The sequence below is a fragment of the Festucalex cinctus genome, chromosome 10, assembly GCF_051991245.1.
Source record: "Festucalex cinctus isolate MCC-2025b chromosome 10, RoL_Fcin_1.0, whole genome shotgun sequence".
Taxonomy (NCBI): Eukaryota; Metazoa; Chordata; class Actinopteri; order Syngnathiformes; family Syngnathidae; genus Festucalex; species Festucalex cinctus.
This window is the reverse complement of record NC_135420.1, coordinates 18,348,915-18,371,809: the sequence shown is the minus strand read 5'-3', so window position 1 is coordinate 18,371,809 and position 22,895 is coordinate 18,348,915. Positions and strand designations below refer to the sequence as shown.

The 22,895-nt window shown below is 39.9% G+C and overlaps 2 protein-coding genes across 4 annotated transcripts in view; both read right to left on the bottom strand.

Annotated features, from left to right (window-relative positions):
• spata6 (spermatogenesis associated 6) overlaps positions 1 to 3,791 on the bottom strand; it is a 34,943-nt gene extending 31,152 nt beyond the window's left edge. For 2 of the 3 annotated variants that reach the window (XM_077533890.1, XM_077533889.1), the window contains exons 1-8: positions 3,650 to 3,791; positions 2,693 to 2,830; positions 2,516 to 2,564; positions 2,343 to 2,384; positions 2,138 to 2,271; positions 1,480 to 1,551; positions 1,114 to 1,158; positions 367 to 690 (exon numbers count right to left, since the gene is read on the bottom strand). In XM_077533890.1, the coding sequence (XP_077390016.1) occupies positions 367 to 690; positions 1,114 to 1,158; positions 1,480 to 1,551; positions 2,138 to 2,271; positions 2,343 to 2,384; positions 2,516 to 2,564; positions 2,693 to 2,830; positions 3,650 to 3,727 (882 nt within the window). In that variant the 5' untranslated portion in view covers positions 3,728 to 3,791. Of the gene's footprint in view, positions 1 to 366; positions 691 to 1,113; positions 1,159 to 1,479; positions 1,552 to 2,137; positions 2,272 to 2,342; positions 2,385 to 2,515; positions 2,565 to 2,692; positions 2,831 to 3,335; positions 3,366 to 3,649 lie in introns of those variants that run through there. The other variant, XM_077533892.1, reaches the window with a different exon arrangement.
• A 924-nt stretch (positions 3,792 to 4,715) lies between these two features.
• Positions 4,716 to 22,895, bottom strand: part of LOC144026839 (cytosolic carboxypeptidase 6-like) — a 313,459-nt gene continuing 295,279 nt past the window's right edge. The window contains exons 12-15 of the mRNA XM_077533874.1: positions 19,511 to 19,663; positions 17,125 to 17,287; positions 4,949 to 5,042; positions 4,716 to 4,861 (exon numbers count right to left, since the gene is read on the bottom strand). Of these exons, the coding sequence (XP_077390000.1) occupies positions 4,762 to 4,861; positions 4,949 to 5,042; positions 17,125 to 17,287; positions 19,511 to 19,663 (510 nt within the window). The 3' untranslated portion in view covers positions 4,716 to 4,761. The remainder of the gene's footprint in view (positions 4,862 to 4,948; positions 5,043 to 17,124; positions 17,288 to 19,510; positions 19,664 to 22,895) is intronic.

Below are 22,895 nucleotides of genomic sequence, written 5' to 3'. Positions count from 1 at the left end.
TGCACCTCCAACTAATCTAAACATTCAGATTGATATTGTATTTGTGTAATATGAATTAAGCAGCAAAATCTACCCGTTTTTATCTGTCTCAGCGGGCAGCAATTTTGCCACTTGCTGTTGACTTGAAAATGACAAAGTTACTTGGTGCTCAGGTAATGACCAATGATTGCTCAGCTTGCCAATGTCACATGACCAAACCTAGTTATCAGGGTGAAGTGTGAGCAACTGTAATATCCTTTTCAGTCGACAGCATGTGGCAAAATGGCTGCCTATACTGCCAGCACACTTAAAATAGATATTTGACGTCTGTATCCGTCAATGGCAGTGAATGAGTTAATTTGTGAATGGCAGCGTGCAAGTACTAACCAAAAACGGAGGTATGCTCTCCGTCTCCTTCTTGAAGTAGTGCGGTCCGAGCTGGAGGTGTCCGAGCCTCTGCTCAGCATCCAGGGAGAGCTGGCACATTTTTCGGTGGGTGTACGGTGACAGCGCCCGTGTCGTGGAGGCAACGGTGGGCCGCTGGTAGCCCAGCTCGAGACAAACGCCATGTTTTTGCGGCTTTCTTTTCGCCTTACAGGAAATATGGCGGCACGGGGGTGGCGAGGGGGAGCGTCTGGATGTGGACCATCCTGCGTAGTTTGAAGATTTCCTTGAAGTTGAAGACGGCCTCACTCGAACAAGGCCGGTCGTCTATGAGGAGAGAAATAGAAATGGAAAACCACCAGTTGTCCTTCCCTGCTTTATCTCAAGGTGAAATGCAGTATTTGTCTCATGTTATGGGCAACCCATTAAAACACGAGCTCAAACATTCAGCATTACAACAACCGCTGAATTACCACAACAACTCTAATGGCCTCTAACATCATCCTGTCGGAAATGGCATCCTGGGATAAATAAGATCACATCAAATGCTTATTCTAGTCTAATACAATAAAACAAAGGCATTTCACGAGCCCAATGGCTATTTAGGGAAATCACATAACACTAACGCTATTTTTAAGAGAAGCTGAACGATGAATGTTTGTACACTGATGCTGCCATTTCATTAAAGCTTGATTTAATTGAATCAAGGCAAATGGGCTCATCCCATTTCATCTACAAACATGCACTCACCTTTTTCTGCTGGACAGCCTTCCTGTCACCTGGTGAGTCTTTGACCTTGGGTATGGATCAATTTAGATCAATTACTTCATTGGGAGGAAAGAAACAGTTAAACAATACATTTAACTGCCAACATTTAAGTTTACAATTTTCAGTAGGTGGAATGTGGTTGTGAACTAAAGAAACCCCATGCGAGCACGGAAAATACTGTGCATACAACTTTAACTCCATCCATGAAAATTCAACCCCAAATTTTAGACGTGAGGTAGATTTGCTCCCAAGTATTTCACCATGTGCCTACAAACTGCCACTGACAAATCAACAGACGCATCCGTAAACAATCTCTCTGGTTTAGGTAGCAGCAGTCAGGAGACTTACAGGCGAGGAGTCGATCCAATCACTCTCCTCGACGAACGACGTCACTGTAAAGTGCACGGTGGGAAACGAGCCCTGGAGACGCAAGACAAGTGACACGTTGAGAAGGAGAGAATATGAAGACTACAAAACAGACATACACAAAAGCCCGGGAGGCCAATTTACGACTGCAGTTGCTCCATCTGGGCCCGGACTTGAGTGAAACAAATTGCAGAATAGACCGCAGCTCCAGTGATGTTTCAAAAATACGACTTTATGGTGGGAGACAGCCTAACTCTGATGTAAGTCACAGACAAACGTGGATGAAGGGAACAGTGAGAGGAAGCGGAGCTTGAAGACATTTTAATATGCAAGTCTTTAGAGAGAGTGATGAGGACATGTTGGAAAACAGTCGTTATCGATGAAAAGAGGGGGAGTAGTCAATTTAAGATTTCAATATGGTGTTTCGTCATACTATTAGATGATCTTGTCAGATCTAAACGGTCAAAACGATACATACAGGAAGTGAACTTGGAAGACAATTCTCTTCCGAAATTTTTTCTCACCCTGTGTCAAAGAAATGCTCTTTAATCGCTCTTTAATCGTCATAAATCTAAAAAATAAAGTAAATTTATGAACATTTTAAAATGACAACATATAGTGTCGATGCAGGTCAGCCTACGTGAACTGTTGAGGACCTCGCCGTCATCATTGCATCTCTCTGCGTGGGGTCTTTAGCGCCGCTCAGACTGGGCCCAGGTTTCAGGAAGTCTTTGCTGTTTTGCATCATCGTGGCAAGGGTCTTACTCTCTGAAACTGCAAACACAACATGCACATAAACACATGGCTTTTTGCACAGAGGAACATAATAATCTGAAAAAGCTCACCTGGAGACACTGACTGATTCAGCTGAAAAGATGTTGTGTCAGCTAAGAGGAAGAAAAGCACACATATAGGAGCAGTCAGTGTAGATAGAAGAAGCTAATAGCCTGCATGCTTGCACAGCACAGGATGTAGAATTCAAGAGATGAGGAGGGGAAACCTCAAGAGGGACATTTACCTTTTAGGAGGTCAGTGACTGCAGAGGGGTCAACAGCGTTGGGGTAAGTCTGGTGAAGCACATCGCGTGGCGACAAAGTGAATCAATACGGTAAACAAGGTTAGACCGACAGACTCTCCCATCAGATACAGTATTATTAGATCAGCAAATTTATTAATTCACAGTCATCATTCTCACCTTTTCAAAAACCAGCCGCTGGTTAAAGTATAATGGGAAGCGTGGCGGCAAGCAGGAAGTCTTCCTGCACTGGCCCATGATGCATACACTTAAGTAGATGTCTCCTGTCTTGGACAGGCGAAAGCCACGGCATGAGACCTACACATTTACATAAATAAGCTTTTAAACATCTAACTTTCTCATACATTAAACAATGGTGCAACTATACATTAAATGCAAGATGTTGAAAGACTTCCTTTCAACAAACTATCAACTAAAGGTGTAGCTCAATAAATCAGAGTCATGGAGTTATAGTTTGATTAAATTCAAAAAGTGAAAGTTTTATATCATTTATATTCCGTAAAGGCAATTATAACTTTACTATTTTTTTAATTATGTTTATTTATTATATTAATATATACAAATTATACGGGCATTGGCCTTCTGATATTTAACAAATTCAGATAAATTTAGCGTTTTGAATAAAACTATTCAATCTTTTCAACGATATTTTAATGTATTCAGCTACGTACCCCTGCTATGAGGATACGTGTACATAAAGACAAATGACAAGAGAATATGGTAGTGCTTTTAAAAAGAGAGAGAAAGCTCGGGTAATATGAAATTAAGACAGATAATTCAAAAGTTAGATAATTTCATTTACGGTACAGCTGTTTCCCAAATGTTCTCCAAATCTCGCGAGTTCTGTGTACTGCGCATGCGCAAATATCTTTATAAAACCAAGTGGCACATCATTAAATGCAGGATGTTTGTAAGGAAAATAGTCACTTCTGTAGCATCTATAACAATAACGTACTATATTATTGTACTACGCTAGAATATCATTTTACTCACCACAAGAACTCACCGTACGTAAATGGCTTTAAGGGGAAACCAAAGCTGGCCAGATTTGTTTCAATGTTACGCTTGCTACAAAACTGTGCGACTTCTATTTAGTCTTATGAATGACGCACTTACCTTGTGAATGTCCAACAACACCGTACATTTCCAAGACTTTCTGTGTAATTTTGAGAAGGAGAGCTTCTTCGCGGCCATTTAACGAAACTGTGAAATAGCTCGTTGTTATAGCGACCAAACAGCGGAAGTGGAAGATGTCAATAGATCACGTGATCAAACAATCCCTGACATCACGTTTCGTGTAACATACCGAATGTTTTGCTTTTTTTTTTTTCTTAATTCAACCATAACAAGAAATACAGGTAGCATAATACAATACACTGAATACAAATCAAATAATAATAATAGTGCATAAAAAAGGGCATATCAGAGTCACGGTTTTGAGGTTCAAATCTCAGCGGGGCATTTAGAACATTCCTGCATTTGGTTTGCATTTGTGCCTGGTTCTTGTTTGCATTGGCATCCACACTTTTTTTTTTTTTTTTTTTTTAAATAAAACACAAACAATTGAAACATATGTCATACTTATGCCTTCCTCACATTTTGCTGCAGGTTTTTCCTTTTATGAGGCTGTGTTCGCATTCATTCACTCATTCGTTTATCACCAGAAGATTTTTACATCTAGGACTAAAAATTAAAATTCATTTTTGGAACACTGCTGTTACAAGGTCGACTTTACATAACTGAACAAATAAATTATCATGCAAATTTACAGAATCGTGATGTCTTGCACTATTTTTGTGCCAATCAGTACAATGCAGCATGGGATATATTACTTTGCAAATGACCACCAGTTGGCCAATACAATAATATTATAGTGGCTAAGGAGTAATTCTGAACACGCACAGTCTAAAACATTCTAACTTTTTTTTTTTTGCTGTGAACATTATTTGCACTATTTTACAAACATTGCATCATTAAGGTCGCTTTTCTAAAAATGCCGGCATTATTGCAATGGAAAAAGCAACAAAAAGTTTTTACGAAACATTACAACAAAAATATACATATAAAGCTGTGGAAGGCATGCATTTACATATAATCATATGAACACATTTTGCAGTAAATAATAGCCTGTGTGACATTTTAGTCCATGCATGTCGAGAGGCAGGGAGATGTCAATCTTGCCAAAGTGATGAAGAGTGAGGGTGTACAATGATGCTGTCTGTGTCCATTTAATGCTTTATACGTTGGCTCCTCTCCTTTTCTCTGTCCGCCACTTCGCTGTCTGACTGAGACACCACTTCAGAACTGTCGGCAAAAACTTCTGAGCGACTACAATTGTTAAACACCACAAAATTGTACATTTACATGAAATAAATCTCAGTTTGCAAATTTCTTCATCAGGACACCTTACTTTACCTTTGAAGATGACTTGGCACATCGTCGGTGATGAGGTTATTGAGTTTGTAGTAATCCAGGAAGGTGCGAGCCACATTCATGCCCAGTCTCATGTCTGATGACCTAAAGTTAAAGCATTTTGTTGTCTTCGTGTGTACCTATGGAAACATGAGACTTTAAAGTGGAAGTCAACCTTAAAAATGGATATTTGACTCATTGAGCCATTTTCAGCAGTAAAAAGTTAACATTTTGTCTAGAATTAATTTGATAACGTCATTATTTTTCTTGCACGTTGTTATCTTCAGTCAACAGCATGTGAAAAAAAAAAAGTTCTTAAAGGTATAAATTGTTCATGAAAAATAATGAAGTTCATTCTAGACAAAATATTAACGTGTTACTGCTAAAAATGGCTCAATGAGTCAAGTATCCCTTTAAACATTTCTTGACAATAATATGGTATGTGTGACCTGACTAGTCTAAGCATGACATTCTGATTAATATTAAATTTTTGGAATATGAGTTATGAAGCAAAATCCAGCCATTTTTACCCATCTCAAGGGCGGCCATTTTGCCATTGCTGTCGACTGATGACATCAATGTTGACTCAGGCAACGGCCAATCAGAGCGCACCTGTTTTCTGTAGCTGCACTGTGATTGGCTGTTAGCTGAGACCTGAGCAACTGTGATGTCATTTTCACTCGACAGCAAGTGGCGAAATGGCCGCCTACTGATATTGATCAAAAACCGCTGGATTTTGCTGCTTAACTCATATTCCACTAACACAATATTAACCAGAATACCATATTTACACAACTGGGGCTGCATAGAACATATTATTGTCAACATTTTTTTGTGGGGGTTGACTTCCCCTTTAAGTGAAAAATGGCAAACGTTTATCTTTCACTCAAAAACTCTAAATTATTAACTTAGCATGTCTGGGTCATTTAAATGAATAATTCACATTTACATTAAACAAATGTTTTTTGATCAATATGGTTCATGCTTTGACATACTGTATGACGACAATCACTGAAAAGATCTTACAATTATCATGTAATTATGGATGCTTTTTTGTATTCTATATTCAAAGTAGCACATCTGCATAGATTTTAGCCCCCCTGCCTGAAACCTTTGCTGTTCCCAATACATTGTGAGCTACAATCAATAGCTAGGCAGCGGCGTAAATCCTCAAGAAACAACACACCTCATCCAGGATTAAGCGACGCAAAAGCTAACTATATGATGGCGCTATGAATCAAACATAAGCAATTACTTATATGGCAAGACCTACTTTGAATTCACGGGTGAGCGCGCACATCACCGTCCCTCAATACATGAGAAAAAAAACCCCACACACATCAATAACTGCTTTGCTTTTCTAAAAAGGCTGAGGGCCAAGGAGTGTTGTTGCTCGGTCTGGGATCATTAGGCTTGTGGGCCAAGTAATGATGACAATCAGGTTGGAGATAATGAAGAAGTAGTGAAGCACACAAAGACAAGCGTGTCTCCAATCACGCAGAGAGAAAGGATGCGCACAACGCAGATAAATAAGGACAATATCCGTAACACGCCGCACATTTCACCTGAGGCGAGGCCGCCTCTCTATCTAACCTCCCATCATCCTTACACATTGCGCGTGGACGCCAGACAAATATAAACCACAGGCTAGTTTATCTTGTGGGTCACTGATGTTTCGCTACGTCCATTCTTCATCACGCCGCCGCATGATGGAGTTATGCGGCCGCCTCGTTTGTCTCCTTTCGCCGCCATTACCTTGTCGGTGACATCTGTCGGATCATCCGTCTGTCGGCCACGTGTTTGATCGAAACAGCTGGCGGACGTGATATAGATTTTCGGATGGTCAGTTTTACATTTGTTTGAGCGGAACGACTTGCATGTCCAAAGATGTTTACGGGTGTGACATGACGTATGAGCAGTTAGATGAGTTGAACTTTCTAACGTGATGTGACTTTCTATATTCACTTTCACCATGTGCTGTATGTATCTCAATGGGAGTTTTCAATCATACGTTTTCAATATGCTTGTTCTCAAACTTTTCACTTGACAAGTTTTTTTTAATTCATTTATTTGAATTATTTGCTGATAAACTGTCCAGTATACATGGGCGTCTACACATGCTTTCTAGTAGGGGTGTCAAAATTAGTGTGTTAATTTTGAGTTAATTTAAACTTCCTAATTTTTTAAAGGCGCAATTAATAACTGCTCCTCATTTGGAAAGCTTGTACTTGGGGAATTCCAGTCGCAAGGCAGCAGACATTTCCGGGTCAAAATTTAGCAGTGATGAATTTAATAATAATGCATTTTTTTTTTTTTTTTTTTGTGGGTCAGGTTGTACTGTACAATTTTAAAAATGTGCAGAATTCCACAAGTTACTTCATGTTAAAGATTAGATAGCTCTTAATATGAAAAGAAAAATGCACTGAGCTCTCACAACCATCTTACAAATGCAATTATGCCACCTAGTGGCAGAAAAATGACCTCAACACAAATCAATATCACACTTTTTTTTAACAATAGAGTATATTTTTATAATTTTAACTATTTTATGAATTATTACAAAATTACATCGATGACTAAAAGATGCAGACATATTTCTATTAGTTTAACATTTTTTCCACTTTTATGTTAACAAGAGTGAACACTTAGGGGGGAAATTATTGTACATTTAGAAAAGCTATAAAATAAAATTGCGATGAATCGTAAGTCCTGGTCATTATTTTGACATTTAATTGCTGTGTGGCGCCATCTTCAGGTTAAACACAGGGATAAACCCAATTTGGATGTGTGTCCTCTCCTTGGAGGAACACAGACTACTGATGTCACGTGTGTGAAACTGATGGAGTCGCTCTACCACTCACTGGCTGAGTCTCGTACACGCTTCCTTAGCGAATTGGAGCAGGAATAGTAACACTTGCGAACAACATTATATCGATTTTCAGGTTAGTGATTTACTAGGATAACATTTGGTTAGTTTATAGCTATAGCAAAGCTTGTGATAGTATAGAAATTATTCATATTTTTCACTGTTGCCAAACACTCCCAACTGGGGGATGAGTTGCATTAAAAAAAAAACAAAAAACGTGTTTTGGGGTCTTCTGAAACAAGGTTGTGGCTCGATGCCAGCGATATGTATGGTTTAAAAAAAACGAAAACAAAATGGAGTACGTCAAACGTGAAAACAAGCAAGGTGGACGTGTTAACAACCACGCTGCCGAGATGTACGAGTGAACACAGACAAGAGACTCCATTTCTTTTTCATTTTAACAGCTCGGCCTTGTTCCTGTGACATTTTAGTTATACGCGCAATATATGGTCATTCTTGTAAAGACGTTTGCACAGTAGACTATCTTGTACAGAACAGAACAGACATTATTCATCTCATATCCTTGGTGTTCATTCTGACCTCAGAAAAGTTTTTGATGCACCCTCCCCCGCCAACACCTTTCCACACATATTTTTCCCATCAGCAGAACTGGGCGTCAGTCCCAACTTTTTTTTCGCCAGGCAAGCTCGGTGACAAAAATATCTCGCGGACCCCACCGTGAGCAGATGGCCACTCAGCTTGGCTTGTCACGACTCACCGTCCATTACAGGAGGTTTCGTGATGGACGGTCAGCTTCTGAAGGAGAACTTCCTCCTCTACGTGTGCGGGGGTGAGATGGAAAGCATAGGAGGGGATGAATAATCGCAGATATGGCGGACGTCCTTACTGCCGTTTGGCCATTTGCCGGGGTGGGGGAACACCACAGGTTCTGGAATACCAAGCGATGACGCGTATGTGAAACTGAATACAGGTGGTGGACCACAACTTTGTTGAGAGAGAGAGAGAGAGAGAGAGAGAGAGAGAGAGAGAGAGAGAGAGAGAGAGAGAGAGAGAGAGAGAGAGAGAGAGAGAGAGAGAGAGAGAGAAAGATAGATAGATAGATAGATAGGATAGATAGGATAGATAGGATAGATAGATAGATAGATAGATAGATAGACAGACAGACAGATAGAGAGAAGCAAAAGAGACAGATAATGTAACAAGACTCACAGGCAAATATTCTTTATCCTTTGCAACAACTGTAGAGCTGAGACAGTCGTCGTATATACGTCTTTTTATATACTGCCCCCTGGTGGCCAAGGTATGCACACCAGAAGGAGCAGCACAATGAGAGCAAAAAACATGGCAAACTTGTTGACTTTTTTCCATTTACACACTAATCAATGATGTCTTCACTGAGCATAATTATGGTTGTAAAGGCAGAACTTTGAATGCAGCTCATGTATTAGAGCTCATTATAATGTGCAGGTGTGCCTAATGTTATGACCTGCGAGGAGGCCGCCTGCCCCTGAGGCGTGTTCTTTGGCGTCGTGTTTAATCGATGGCGGGTCATTGTCATGGCTCAAGGGCGCGTGCCAGCTTGTGTGCTGATGAGCCAGACGAGAGCGGCGAGAGGGACGTCACGACTTGTTTACCGCCTCTATTTACTGTCAGCACGGCATTTAGCGGCTTTCGCCATCACGTCCCCAGCGCCTGGTCCTGGCAGACGGACAGACAAGGTGACGGGTGGACGACAAGGCCCCCCGTGGTCCGACGGATAAGGAACAAGGAGAACGCCGTCCTGGTCGGCCGGGATTTAACACGGAGACGTCGGAGGCATCGATGAAGGCCACTGACAGTTGCTGTCACTGCGCTGACACGCAAGGCAACTCATTATCGATGACTAATTAAGAGGCTCGTCAGAAACGGCGATACAGAAAAGGCCACTTTTGTCCTCAATTAGCGATTTAGCAGACTCAAAGACTTCAGGGAAGGAAAGGAACAAACTTGAGCGCCAAACTTTGAGCATCAATCAAGATTTCAAATGAAAACAGCGAAAATCTGCAACTAATTAAATGTACCACCTCAAAACAGGCTTATACTGTACTGTAATACCCAAGGACTACTTTCCGAAAATGAAGCTCTTCAACTCATTTCGACAGTTTCGCTTTAGCACCAAAATGCCACTAGATGGCACGAAAGCAATACTGTTATTTTGCTTTTGCCAGAGCACAAAAACAGCAAATTCCATACTACAAATTCCACTACCACTTTTTCCCTACCATTCATTGAAACAGTAGAGAATCTAAAAAATATTAAAAATTAAAATTTGCCATTAAAAAACAATAAAATCTTTGCAGTGTATTCCATTGAACGTAGCTTAAAGGTTAAACTGCAAATCATTGTATTCTGTTTTTATTTATATTTTAGAGAACATTACAACTTAATGACAACCAAAACAAAACAATGAATAAGCCAAATAAGGCCACTAGGGGGCACCCAAGTAATGGCCGCTAAGGGGCTGTAGCTCCGGGGTTGCATTTGCAGGCTAAAAACAAGTTTATTTCTTTTTGAAACATATTTTCTGTGCTGGAGAAGTAAAAGTTGTTTCTTCTGAATATCACACTTGAATATGAAGTTAAGAAACAAAAAGAAAAAAAAAAAAGCCCATCAGTGCCGCACAGACCTCGGGCAAGGCTTAACACCTGTTTCCCATAGGTGCATGTCATGTCCATGAACAAAACAATGATAAATGATGCACTATTTATATCTAACAAAAACAAACACCCTCATTTTTCTCATATAATTACTGAAAGAGAAATTCAGAATTTCAACACACAGAAAAATACTTTAATTTGAATAATTATATAGCATTTCCAAAAGAATAATTATATAAATATTTTTTTTAAATATATCCACGTAATATACAGCACTGTATTGGATTATATTTATTTATTAGGTTTTGTGGAAAATGTAGTTTTGAGCTACTGTATGCAGATAACATACAAACAAATGGATGCAACCAAAAACTTGAGCACTTTCCTCACAGATATATTCCACAACATTATGTGAATCAGATTTTTGTTTGTTTTGTAATCATGTTATATTTATTTATTTATTTTACTGTATTCAATTAAGTAGATTTTTCAGGTATGTATACTTGACTTTTTTTTTCTGATGGCTTTTCATAAATGGCAAAACTTTCTATCCATACTTTTATAAAGTGCACTTTTAAAAAGTGCTTTTTTTTTTTTTTTTGTCAAACATATTACAATTTTTTGGGAGGCCGGAACGCATAAATGTCCTTTTAATTACTTTCAATGGGGAAACATTATTTGTAATACGAGTGTTCTGCGATACGAGTACCACAACATGAATTCATATATTTCAAGGCACCAGTATAATTACCAGTATTTATTTATTTATTTTTTTTACTTTCAGACTCTGTACTTTTTTTTTTCATACACTAACTTCAATCAGTACTATTTGAATATTTTTTTGACACAGTGTTTTTCCTGCTACTTGAGTACAGAGTGTGAGTACTTTGGCGGATGTGACAAGCCGCTTGCAGCACTCGTCGCTGCCAACGACACGGGTCTCATCTTGGGTTGCCTCCATTGGCACTTTGTCTGTCACTGATCACACATCAGCTGACACTTCCGGCTCACTGACTCCTCTCGGCGCTTTCACGCCGTCTTTTAGTTAGTGGGCAGGTCCCCCGCAAACTTTCCTTTCCACGTCGTCGTGTCCGAGCGAACGTTTGCACGATGTTACGCGTCGCCGCCAACGTTTACATCCGAACGACCGCTCCAACAATAGCTGTGCAATCAGCTGTGTGCGCCTGCTTTCGGCACGTGTGAGGCCGCGCACCCGCTGGCGCGCGTCTGAGTGAGATGATGTGTGTGATGTGCGGAAGCAGAAGCATATTTGCCTCCAAGCTATATCATTTGCATACCTGTCACAGCCCCTCCGCTGGGTGTCAGGTGCACTGATGCATGGTGCGTTCCAGTGGCAGCTCTGCTATTTCATGGCTTCCCACTGTTGTGTGGCGAGCGTCTGACTGTCAGCTGACAATGAGTGTGTGTTTGTGCGGATCCGGAGGCAAACACACAATCCCTGCCGAGGACAACGCGATTAAAATCTTCCACGGAGGAGTTACAGCGTAAATGGACTTTAAAGTTTGGCCAAGTCTTCAAAGTCAAAGATCTCCACAGGATGCAGGAACGTTTGCACAACAACAACAAGGTCCCATGCATTTTCAACTACAATCATTCGCAACATTAATTTTCAATGCGGGTGTTTCTCAAACTTACTTCACCAAGTACCACCACAAAAAACACTTAATTCTTTAAATACCATCATAATGACGACAACAAAATGCAGTAGCATAGTAGGCCTACTGTAAGTGTTCATCAAAAATGACCAGTGGCCAAACATTTGAACTAGGGATGAAAGAATGTGGCAATATTGCGATACTAAAATTGTCACCATTATAACGCAGCACCTCTGTTAATTAGGTTAAAAGTGTTAAAAGGCAAGGCTGTACTAAATTTTTGCAGTTCTAGCACCCTCTGTTGGTTAGTCTATTAGTGCACTTTAATTTCAATTAGGAATGTTTTGGCCACTTGTGGCGGTTACCACACCCTTAAATCAGTCATACCAGCAAATATTTATCAACACCTCCATCAAAAAACATTACTTTCGCCTGCTTCAGCTGAACACAGCATTGTGACCTACATAGACCATGATGCTTTGCGCCACTGAGTCAAGTGAAATGACATGACCAAGCCTACTTCTTTGTCACTGCTGTTATGTTCTAAAACACTATATTGTGCTTCTTTTTCCCCCATATGAGTTTATTTATGTATTTATTTTTAAACAATATTGGGAGTTTTTATACTGTATTGTGAGTTTTTTTTTTTTTTTTTTTTTTTTAAATATCGCCACCCTCCCCACAATATTGTGATAATTATTGTATCGTAAGATTCATGTTGTGATATTTTTATCGCATCATAATTTTTGGATGTTGTCCCTAATTTGAACACATTCCAGTACAATAAGTGTTTCTTTTATGACTTTTTTTTCCCCCAATTGATTGACGGGATTTTGGCATGACCCACACATTGCTGTGATAATTGTAGCCTGTTTGTCAAGTGGTTAAATTACCAAATTAATTATTTCAACATGGCTTCAATCGTCACAATTTATTTGACAAAATGAGTCATTTTGAGCAAGAATTTTCATCATCACATATTGGACATTTTGCATGCTGAAATTGCTGCCCAGTGTCCACTAGGGATGTAACGAGAATGGCAATATCGTGATATTAAAACTGCCACAATATCCTCGCCGCCATATTCACAATATTTAAAAGGAACACATCTGTTAAAAAAGTCAGGTTGATTTCCATTTGAGCAGTTCTAGCACCCTCTAGTGGCTAGTTTATTAGTGCAATTTAATTTCATTAGGGATGTTTTGGACTTCTATGTATAAAATCTATGCTAATTGTCAGATGAAGGGGAACCTAATTTGCTTGTGAAGCGATCAATGTGTGCTCAATATTGTTATGAGAGATTGTAGGTGGTTTATATGCATTGATTTTATGTACAAAAGCACAATATTGTGCTTTTTTTAGTATGATTTTTTTTTTCTTTTACAATATTGTGATCTTTTTTAAATATCGCCAACCCCCCTACAATATCGTGATAATTATCGTATCATGACTTTCATATCGTGATAATATCGTATAGTGATGTTTGGATATCGTTACATCCCTCGTGTCCACCCTGTCGTTATGTAATTTAGGGAATCTTCTGATGTTGGCAGCGACATTCCAACTAACATTTTGTCTTTCTGGAATGCAGGCTGAAAATGTGGATGGTTGCAGAATAAATATTTACATGAAAGTTTAGTTGTTTTTTTTTTTTTTTTTTTTTTTTTAAGTGAAGGAGCGTACCAGGTATTGGAATAGGGCTGATACCTGGCCTTATTTTAAATTATTGCTACTCGTGATGGCATATTTTGTACCCGTCATTTAAATAGACACCACTGCATATTTTGTTCCCTTTTTCCCAATCGGAAATAAAAATTCTGTTCCACGTTCAAACTGTTTGCATAGTCAAAACTGTTTACTACACAAACTGGACACATATTGTTTTAAATAATATTTACACATTCTTGAGTGTAACACAAGTGTAGAAAGAATAATCAAACTTAAATGTGACTCCAACTTTAGTTTGGGCAAGAGGTGTTGTGCACCCCACACTATTTTCTTCTATGATCATCATCACACTTGATTTTGTTCTCATTGCCCTCACTAACGACCTTCAACGTTGGCATCTCCCATGCGCATTAATCTGAATTCACCTGTTTTCCCATGATCTGACGCTCTTTTAGAAACAAGAGAAATGGGTTTACTAATGGTTCCACATGTAAGTAAATGTAAGAGGTCACACATGAAGGAAGCGCACGCGCACGCACGCACAGACACACATACAGGTAGCGGATGATTAGAGGACAAAGAGAAGGCAGACAGGATAGAGGTTGTCCCTGCTGTTTTGGAGAAGAGGATTCTCAGCTTGACTAGATGATATAATGAGCTGTTATGTTCTGGGTGATGAGACGAGAGGAAAGGACAGACTGGAGGAGAGAGGAGGACATGAGTGGAACATACACACGCACGCACACACGTACACAACTTGGATCACTTCCAAACTGTGACAAAAAAAAAAATAGTCGGAACTGTGAGAAATGTTAAGAGGCCAGTTTTGGAGAAGGAGAGTGAAGTGGGTGTATAAGTGGCTATTATTTATTTGTTACGTGTTAGTTTTGTCTGTAGATGATTGTGCGTCAGGGTGGGAAGCGTGTGCGCGCGTGTGTCGGGGTGAGGGAAGGTGGGCTGGAGGTGTTAAAGGTCTCTGTTGATGATTTGTACGCTCCATCGAGCAGAGCGCTGGGGCGGAAAAAGCGACATGGTCGGTTCCTTCAACCTGCCTGACCCCAATCTCCAGTCTGCACCGGGTCCCCCTGTGCAGCTTGCCCACCACACGGGACCCTGTCTCATTGTGACCCTCCCCTTTTCACAAATGAACACACACACATACTTGACTAGAAAACAAAAAAAGATCATGGAGGTCCACCCACCAGGTGGACTCTGCCAATTTCACCTGGAGTAGAAATGGAACACAACCAAAATCACCAGCCTAAAGACTTCAAACCCTTCAAATGAGCTTCAACCTTTGTAAAACTGACGCCAATAGAAAACCATTTCACGTAGGATTTCTCCCCAGTAATGCTGCCTTGTGCCGACACACGTTGCACATAGCAGAAATCGCCAATGCTTGTCCTGTTCAGGTACACCAAATGCCATCAATTTAAAGAGAGCAAATTAACATACTGCATCTGTACATTCAGATCTAGATTATCGTTAGGAAACCAGCTATTGCTAAGCAATTGTTTTGCTTAATTCTACGACAAACAAACATTGATACAAATCGCCTTAGTTGAGGTATGAAGTGACCCAGGCGATGGCCAAATAACCAATTTTTATTTGGTTATTTGGACATATCCTCAACAAAGTGGCGAAACACACGCTACTCATGAATTGCTTCATTTTAAAATGTTGGCAAAGTTCCATGACCACATTTGTTTGATAGAGCCATTTTCATTACATGTATATTCAATGGTCATAATGTACAACTAATTAGAATAGTCTGCAACAGACCAGGCGTGATCAAAGTATGGCACCCGGGCACTACACTATCAAAACCTGGAATATTTGGCTGGCTGTCATGCTACCATTTTCCCAGAGAATGTTATCATTATTTATTTTAATTCTTATTCATTTTTAAATTATTCATTCAAATGTATTGATTCATTAAAAAAAATGTCAATACCAGACCTTATTTCATGATATCTGTACTTGCAATGGCGGCCGCCCTCTTGTGGCTGTTTTACAATCAGGAAGTAGTAATTAGAAATTAGAAGAATAGTAAATTACCATTAATTTCATGCAATAAAAAAAAAAAAAAAAGTGCTACAGTGGCAAATATATATTCTTTTTAAATGAAAAAAAAAAATATATAAATAAAAAATATTTTTTTTATTGTATTTATTTTTTTTATTTTATGCATCAAAAGTATTAGTATGATTGGTACTTGGTATTGGCATTAATGACTACTGGATTTAATTAATTAGAGTGTACTATTAATTATCCACCATCGAATTAAAATGAACATTAATTATTCATTGAATATAAGAAAATATTTTTTATATTTTACATGAACATTTTAAGTTCAACCTCATTTATGAATTTGTCCTAAAGCACAAATTGTTTTCAAATTATGCTAGAATTGATCAGATTTGTTCAGAAAAGTTAAAAAGCTTTTTTTTTCTTTTTGTTTTTTTTCCCCAAAACAATTTCTTAAAATTCCTTCTTATAGCTGTTTGTGACATTCTTGCACCTACAGTGAAAAGAAAATCATCCACCAAAGAAGACTTGACTTAAAAACTCCAATTTTGGTCAGCATACGAGTCATTTTGGGCAAAATTATACATTATATGGACGATATTAGACTCAGCTCCCAGTATGATGCAGTGCAGTTGTACACCACTGCAAACCACAATAATCCACATATTGTAACAGTGGTCATTAAACTGCAAATGTTGATTTCTACAAAAGGAAGACAGTGGATAGGAGGCAGTAAACCTTCTAGGTGGTGGCGCGAGTGTGTCCAGCCTTGGCACTAGAGGGCACTAGGACTACATCCAGGACCAACCTCCCCTCCATCTGCAGGAGATGTGCAGGAACACTTAAACACATCACATGTAAGAATCCTTATCACTCCTCTCTAAAACGCTTGGCAAGATCTCAGCGCCATCGGCGCGCTCTCGGGAGCACTCCAGTCTGGAGAAGGTCAGCTGAAGGGAAAACTTCCTCCCCCTATCAGTGTCCATTAAGACACGGGCGACCTTCAGCGGACGTGATGTGCGTTTGTGCGTCTCAACGATTGCGTTTGACAGGTGTCTTGTTAGGCTCATTGTTCTATTGTTTAGCGCAATCAAAGCGTCACCTGAGCCTGACTACACGGGCCTCCTTGTCTTCTGGAGCGCCTTTGTGAATGAAATCAATAGACGCAGCTATCGCGTCCCTGTTTTAACTCCGCACATCTGTCACGACGAGAGGCGACAAAAGCGCAAACGTGGCTTTTGTAGTGAGTGCGCATGACCTGATGCAAACTCACACACAAAGCCTCGTGTACATTGTCATTTTGGAGACACGCCAGCAACTAATTAATTACCAGACACAAAAGGAACGTCACGGTTGCTGTCTACGCTAACGTAAAGTGAGTAGAAAACACTCGGCGAAGGATACATGTCTCCTCCGTGTAGGCCACGGGAGCCGTGCTGCCAGAGGTCATGTAGCTGTAGAAAGAGACCTCCAGAGTGTAGCAGTAGGACGTGTCGTCAAGGAGACCGCCGAGGAAACGTCTGCCGGTGCCGGCCTTCACCACGTCACGGTTAAAGGACGTGTTGGACTGAGAGAAAGAAAAATACACAGGAGACAAGATGAGACAGCTTGTGAAAAGCAGTTTCTCTTAAACCCATTTTGACTTTTGACGGCAATAACAATATATGCTTGCACCCTGAAACTTGGTGACTTTTTCTAAAGTGGCCCAAAATACACAAAAATGAAAATGAAATTTTAATAATGTTACACATGTGTACAATGTGTAAGAGGTTGTTCTATGGCACCTTTGGTTAGCTTGCGTACAACAAAACAAAACGCTAACACGTAGCGATGACACTCTCAAGTCACTTTTTATCAACAATGAGCTAACATTAGCTCCTCCCCCAAAAACAGAACTCTTGAAAAAACAAAACAAAACTGATGATTGCTGGTTAGCTTGTGTACAACAAAATAAGAGCTAACATATGTAGCCATGACACTGTTACTTTAACTCCTCCCACCTAAACAGAGCACTTTGACCAATTAATGGTCGCTGGTTAGCTTGCGTACAGCAAAACACAAGCTAACACATGTAGCAATTACACTCACTTTTTATCAACAATGAGCTAATATTAGCTCCTCCCCCAAAAACAGAACTCTGAAATAAAAACTGACGTTTGCCGGTTAGCTTTTGTACAACAAAATAGGAACTAACATATGTAGCCATGACACTGTTACTTTAACATCTACCGCCTAAACAGAACTCTTCGGAGGAAAAAACAAAAAAACAAAACAAAACTGACGATCGCTGGTTAGCTTGCGAGCTAATACATGTGGCCATAACACCCTCAAATCACTGTCAACCATCCATTCCATCCACCCATTTTCTGAACCCTATCCAAAAATTAGCTAACATTAGCTCCTTCCCCAAATACATAACTCTTCAAACAACTGAAGACAGATACAATTTTCCTGCCTATGTAAACAGTATAAAAGTATGAAAATAAAACAAATGTCCCTGGTCGTGAAGTTGTCCAGATTATTTTGTATTCCAGTACTGTAGGTGGTGGTAATGAGTTACAACTTCCAAATACATATAGGAGAAGAAGCAGTCTTCATTAAAATATATATTTTTTTCTTTTTTTTTTTTCTTTTGCAAAAACAAAACCTGAAACTATGCCTACATTTGGATCTGCAAGGATAGTAGTTTTGCATAATCCTGCTATCACAACGATAAAACAAACTACAGACATTCTGGTTCTGTAAATATAGCCAGAGTGTTAGAAAAAAAAATACCTCTTACAAAATGGAAATGACAACAACAACAAAATTCCATTTGTGGGCGTCAGCTACAATGTTGACGGTGTCTTGGGAAGCACGTTTGGGGGGAAACATGTTACCGGTAACTGTCACTCTGCTGCACTGCTTTGCTGAAATGCAAACTTGCCGCCACCGGTGGGATTTTGCCATGATTGTGTTGTGCTGCTGCAGCAGTGCATTGTGGGTAGTGCTGAATGGGCAGAGGGGCCAAAGCGCAGGGAGGGAGATGACCCTTGGGCCAGATGTCCCACTAGCAATATATGGCTTGACTCACTTCCCACTTTACGAAGATATAATTCATGAATGCACACCTTTTGGGGAAATACTTTAAAGTGGCATTTCCATTTTATGCATTTGGGACTGTACGTAGATTTTATTTATTTATTTATTTATTTATTATTGTGGCAGTCACCCACCACACCATTAGCTACATCATCACAAAATCCATACAAAAATACACTACATATTATATACTTATAAATTGATTAATTGACAAGCTAATGAAATATTAACAAATGGAAAATAGTAAAAATAAAATTAAATCAAAATCTAATTGAAATATAACAAATTAAAAAATTAAATAGATAATTTAGAAAAAAATGTCATAGGATAATTTTAACATAGTTCTAATATTTTGCCACATTGATTTAGTTAGAAAATGTCACCACGATACTAGTAAAAAAAGGGCTCTTTGCAAACTTTTTTTTATTTTTTATAATTGGATCCAATTTGAGTGTGCAGGTATATTTAATATACATACACCCATTCAATCTCCTCAAGTGCAATATTAATAAAGGTAACTATTTTGCATCCTAATTTTGGTTGACAGCACATAGTAGACTATCTCCAAGTATTAAGCAGCAACACTTTCAAAATGAGTTCTGACAGAAAGAAAGAAAAAAAAAAAAAGAAAAAAAAAAAAGACACCTCTGCTACTCAGTTTTTTTCACCGAGTATGTGGGGGTGTGCGTGCGCGTGTGTCAAGACTCACAAAGGAGAAGTCGTGTGCATTGTGGCACAGCAGTCTGGGGAAGACGGCCTGTCTCTGGACGCGCTCCTCGTCCTCAAACACGTTGCCGTACATGAAGCCGTTCAGCATGGTGGAGTGAGCGTGGACGTCGATGTAGAACTCCAAGCTAACACTCTGATGTCGGAACACAGGAGGGAGAGACACACACAGGCAAAGAGAAGAAAAAAAACAAAAAACAGCAGGTTACAGGTGAACAAAGCGTCACTTTCTGACATTGTGGATTTCGAGGATCTGGGGAAGATGACAATATAAACATAGAGAGAAAGTCTACAAAAAGAATTACAACTAACACTGACAGCGGCTGTAGACCGTCTCTACCTTTTTGGCATTCATTATATAGTTTAATAGGGAATCTACATTTAGTAGTTACTGATAATATAGCAAGCATTAAAGATACAATAAATGGTGAACGCACGCTCAAGAGGTTTTGGTGCCATGACCCGGATTCAAACCAGAGTTTCCACAGATCCACTAGACAGTAACAATTTATTTCAATTGTGACGTTTTAGAATGCATCATACAGTACATTAATTTTTTTGTCATGTGTGCTGTTGAAAACATTACCATTGGACAAGAAATTCAAAAATCAAGCATATTTGATGTGAAGAAGATAATAGAAGCCACTATTTTGGGTGCGAGGTTTATTTATCTAAGTGGACAACGCACTCATTGACTAATGGTGGCGTGGTTCCGATCATAGCAGAGGCAACAATTTGAAGAAATTGGGCGGTTGTACTCAAAGCAAAGGAGCCATTAGGAATCATCCTATTGGGATTATGAATGTATGCATATCATTTCATTAAATCTACTCTAAGTTGTTTGCAAAACATCCATTTGGAGCAAAGTGATGGCCAAAGTGGCAGACAGAGAAATCCCCACTATTAGAAGAATTAAATGTTGGCAAAGCAGCGCAAGCGTTGCATCATTTGGAGAAAAGTTTTTGATATGATTAAATATTGAACAGTCTATCAACCATTCCACATTCTGTTCAATATCGAGGGAAAAAGGAGCCCATCCTAGCTGACTTTGGGGAAAAAGGCAGACGACAGTCTGGAGCGGTCACCGATCAATCACTGGATACATTTTAAGACGGACTACCGCCATTCGCTCTCCCATTTACACTGTCACTGAGTGGGAACTGAACCCACGGAAATGACACAGCCAATGACTCACATTAGTCCAGACAAGTATTATAATGAGGTCTCAATAGTATCAGAAGCTCTGACCAACCTGTATATTTGTACATTAAATTCTACTATTTGTTCCATAAAAATATATTAATTTATTCCCTGCAGCCTCTTCATGTTGTAGTGTTTGACTTGTGGATTGTCCAATTGTATTTAAACCACTATAAGCTTCAACTTCCAATTTACCTTTTGTCAGCCTTTTTCTGACCTCTGATTGGTTGGTCAGCGGTGGGCGCGTCAATTTTGAGCGCACGTCATTCGGCAATTGTCAACAGTCAGGCCAGACTTCGGTCATCGTCACTCCGTCAATATTTCAAACCAAACCAAACCAAACCAAACCAAACCAAACCTTAATTGTAAACCCGTCAATGTTATTTTAACCGGGCTTCTGTGATTACTAAGTTACAGATGCTAATTTAGGACCAACAGTAAATTTCATGGGTGCAGTCTGTAAATCCGTCAGTTAATCACGCTTCAATAACACCACTATTTTTAGCTTCACATTGTTGGTTACTATTCTTTTCCTCACTAATGTCGCCACATATGGCCAATGGACTCAATACTTCCGCTTTTAGGACCCCTTAGCTGTTTAATAACCTGCCTGATGTAAAATGGCACACTGTAGGATCCCATAGCTGTCTAACAATGTGCCTAATGTAAAATAAACTGAGCACTGAGCTAATTCTTGCATAAACATAGCGATAAACGAGGAATTTACAAGAGGAAAACATTATCATCATAGACGGTCTATAGTCACCTGAGCTCTACAACACGACCAGCTATCAGTATTGGAACACGGCCAGAAGAAAGAATTAGTTAGCATACTATAATAGCTAAGCTAAATAGCTATATAGCTAAGTGCATATTTTTGCATTTACTGACTGCATGGACAAAAAGCCACTTCTGGTAATGTTTAGTTCAAGTTTCCTGTCAGGTGTTGTCATCAACAAAACTGGTGTCTGTCATAATGACAGACTGCCCACTTCTGAAAACTATCTCATGCAGATGGCTGAAAAATTACTTTTTGGCCACAACATACATCTCAAATCGGACTTTTCTGGAAAAGCTAAACATCATGAGCTATCACTTTCCCATAAGTATTGACGGTTTCTATACGTGTTGTTGACGTGTTGTTGATGTTAAAGGCCCAGAATCCAAATTCATGGCTTACTACACATTATAATCCACCTTGCTTCTCATGTGTAAAAGAAAAGCTCAATTGTACAATTCTACATTGGCGATTGGACACACTTACAAACAATCTCAACCGTGTAAAAACCGAGCTGCGTCTTAAACTGTTTGTGACGAGGCCACGAGAAGCAAGATGGAGCACAGCCACCCATACACTTGTACACCTCTACCATTCTTCTTCTTTCCCCTACCGTGCTCTACCTCCGTTACCTCTCATTGCACATTCAGCAGCTCACTTTATTCCCCGTGTTTGTAGAGAGAGGGGGCAGAAAGATAGTGAGCAAGAAAGGAGAAGGCAGAGAGGTGGAACAACTAAAACAGAGAAAACAAGGAGCGAAAACAGTGCGGGGAGAAAGAAAGACGGCGGCGGGGAGCCAAGCAGAGACGGGGTTGAGAGAGGAAATAGAAGCACAAAAAAAAAAAAAAAAAAAAAGGCAAACATGGAAAGAAAAGGCATGGAGATGTGTGCGGAGGTGTGCAGGGAGATTGACAGAGTGAAGAGACGGAAAGAGAGCGAGGGATGCAGTTCTTGGGCGGCCCGGGTGATGCAGAGCGGCCCCGCGTTTGAAATTCCGCTCACAGCCAAAGCAATTTCCTGGCGGTGGCTGCGCTGTCAGCTGCTTGGCTGGCTGGCGGTGAAATATGGTGGCTGGGAGTCGGCCACTAGCAGCCCCCGACAACCTGATGGATGGAGCCCCAGAGGAGAGAGGGAACGGCGGCAGGGGGAAGGCGCTCAGAAGAAGAGGAGGAGGAGGAGGACAGTGAGGAAGGAAAAGAAAACGAGGGAAAGGGAGGAAGTAAACGCAAGGCAAAGGTAATATATAGAGACAAAGAGATAAAAGGAAGGGAGATGGGCTAGTATAAAAAGAGACAGTGGCCAATCCGGCTCCATTAAGGTTGAGAGCGGCGTGGGGGGAGTTTCAAGCAAACGGGCCAAGGTCTAAATCGGGGGAAACCAGTCTAATAAT